The sequence below is a fragment of the Crinia signifera genome, chromosome 5 (genome assembly GCF_055691185.1).
Source record: "Crinia signifera chromosome 5, ASM5569118v1, whole genome shotgun sequence".
NCBI classification, from domain to species: domain Eukaryota; kingdom Metazoa; phylum Chordata; class Amphibia; order Anura; family Myobatrachidae; genus Crinia; species Crinia signifera.
The window spans coordinates 29787896-29790079 of NC_139221.1; the positions used below are offsets into that span (position 1 = coordinate 29787896).

At 43.7% G+C, this 2184-nt stretch overlaps 1 protein-coding gene across 2 annotated transcripts in view; it reads right to left on the reverse strand.

Moving 5' to 3' along the window:
• The window catches only part of ZFPM2 (zinc finger protein, FOG family member 2), a 345016-nt gene extending 343038 nt beyond the window's left edge, over positions 1-1978 (reverse strand). Inside the window, exon 1 of one of the 2 annotated variants that reach the window (XM_083186879.1) lies at positions 1474-1978. In XM_083186879.1, coding sequence (XP_083043005.1) covers positions 1474-1513 — 40 coding nt within the window. In that variant the 5' untranslated portion in view covers positions 1514-1978. The remainder of the gene's footprint in view (positions 1-1473) is intronic. The other variant, XM_083186880.1, reaches the window with a different exon arrangement.
• Positions 1979-2184: the final 206 nt, after the last annotated feature.

A 2184-nucleotide genomic window follows, 5' to 3' on the forward strand; every position in this document is an offset into this window, starting at 1 on the left:
TGTGCAAAGTGATAGGTGTGATATGGAAAAAAGCAAAAAAAAAGTGAATAAAAAGTAAATGACCTTACTCCAAAGGTAGGTGCCAAATAAATCTACTTTGATAAACTTGTTTTTACTCAAGTGTCAGTCCCATAGAGGGGCAACTGCATGAGCTGACATCAGGGCAGGAAACTAGGCCGGTGACAATAAACACACTTCTGAGAGTTACAAGTCAGAAGAGATACAAAGTATCAATCAGGACATGACCTCTTTCCCTGCACACACTCAGGTGACAGCTGAGGTCAGACAGACATGTGTGTGCATAGTACTCTGTATGCACATTATACTGCCTTGTGCACATAGTACTGTGACCCTATACATATACTATACTGTCCTATACATAGACTGTACTGCACTATGCATATACTGTACTACACTATACATAGACTTTACTTCCCAAAGCAAATACTGTACTGTACTACACTATACATAGTGTAGTATGCCCTATGCATATACTGTACTACACTATACATAGACTGTACTGCCCTATGCATATACTGTACTACACTATACATAGACTGTACTGCACTATGCATATACTGTACTACACTTTACATAGACTGTACTTCCCAAAGCATATATTGTACTGTACTACACTATACTATACATAGACTGTACTGCCCTATGCATATACTGTACTACACTATACTATACATAGACTGTACTGCCCTATTAAAATAATACTGTTCTATACATATACTGTGTTGCCCCTTGCACACTGAACTGCCCTATACATATACTGTACTACCATATGCATATAATACTGCCCTATGCACACTGTAGTGCCCTATACATATACTGTACTACCCTATGCATATAATACTGTCCTATACAGATACTGTACTGTCCAATACATAAACTGTACTGCCCTATACATATACTGTACTGCCCTACACATTTACTGTACTGCACTATACATACACTGTACTGCCCTTTGCACACTGTACTGCCTTATACAAATACTGTACTGACATATGTACACTGTACTGCCCTGTACATATACTGTACTGCCATATATACTGTACTTCACTATACATACACTGTACTGCCCTATACATATACTGTACTACCCTATATAAATATATATATATATATATATATATACTGCGCTATGCACACTGTACTGCCTTATACATATGCTGTTCTGCCCTATACATATAGTGTACTGCCCTATGCACCCTGTACTGCCTTATACATATACTACACTGCCCTATACATATACTGTACTAGTGTACTGCCCTATGCACACTCTACTGCCCTATACACACACAGTACTGCCCTATGCACCCAGTACCCGGAGCAGGACATACATGTCTATGGAGTACAGCACTGCTCAGTATCAGCCTCTGCCTCCCATATAACTTCTCTCCAGCTTCACACACACTCGCATTCCCCTATTGCCCACGCCACGGGGGGACAGGGGGGGACACTCACGTTTTATCTGTCGGGGTTTGCTCTGCTTCCTCCGGGACATGCTGCTGTACTTCCTCCAGGTACCCCAGTGACCGATCAATCGCTTTGTTTCATAGATCGATGTCTTGTGATTCAAAGTCAAAGGATGTGATAGATACACGGGTGGCGTGGGGAGGGAGACAGCACAGGGGAGCAGAGTGACTGGATGCGAGGAGTGCAGGCTACACTAGGCAGGAGGGACAGTGAGGAGCAAAGGGATGAGAGAGTGCAGATAGAGAGAGAGGGAGAACTGGGAGAGGGGGGATGCAAGGAGTGCAGGGAGAGAGAGAGAGAGGGAGAAAGAGAGAGTGTGTGTGTGGAAGAGAGAGAGTGTGTGGGAAAGAGAGAGAGAAAGAGAGAGAAGGGGACAGCAAGAGGTGGGAGGGGGGGTCCACTCTCATGGAGTCCCAGGGTGGGTGCTGCTGCTGCTTCTGCCGCTGCTGCTGCCCATAATGTTCACATTCACTCTCTCTGACTGATTGCTGAATGAGGAGGAAAGGAGAGGTGGAGCACAATGCACTTTTCCAGGAGGAGGGAGGGAGATAAGAAATTAGCAGGGAGGAATAGCCCTTTGCAAACTGTCACTAAAAAGGAGAATGTTCCCATCCAGCACTACATGTGGCTGCTCAGTGTCTTCTGCAGGGTGAATGACAACTCCTGCACCTTATTATTATAATTATTATTATTATTATT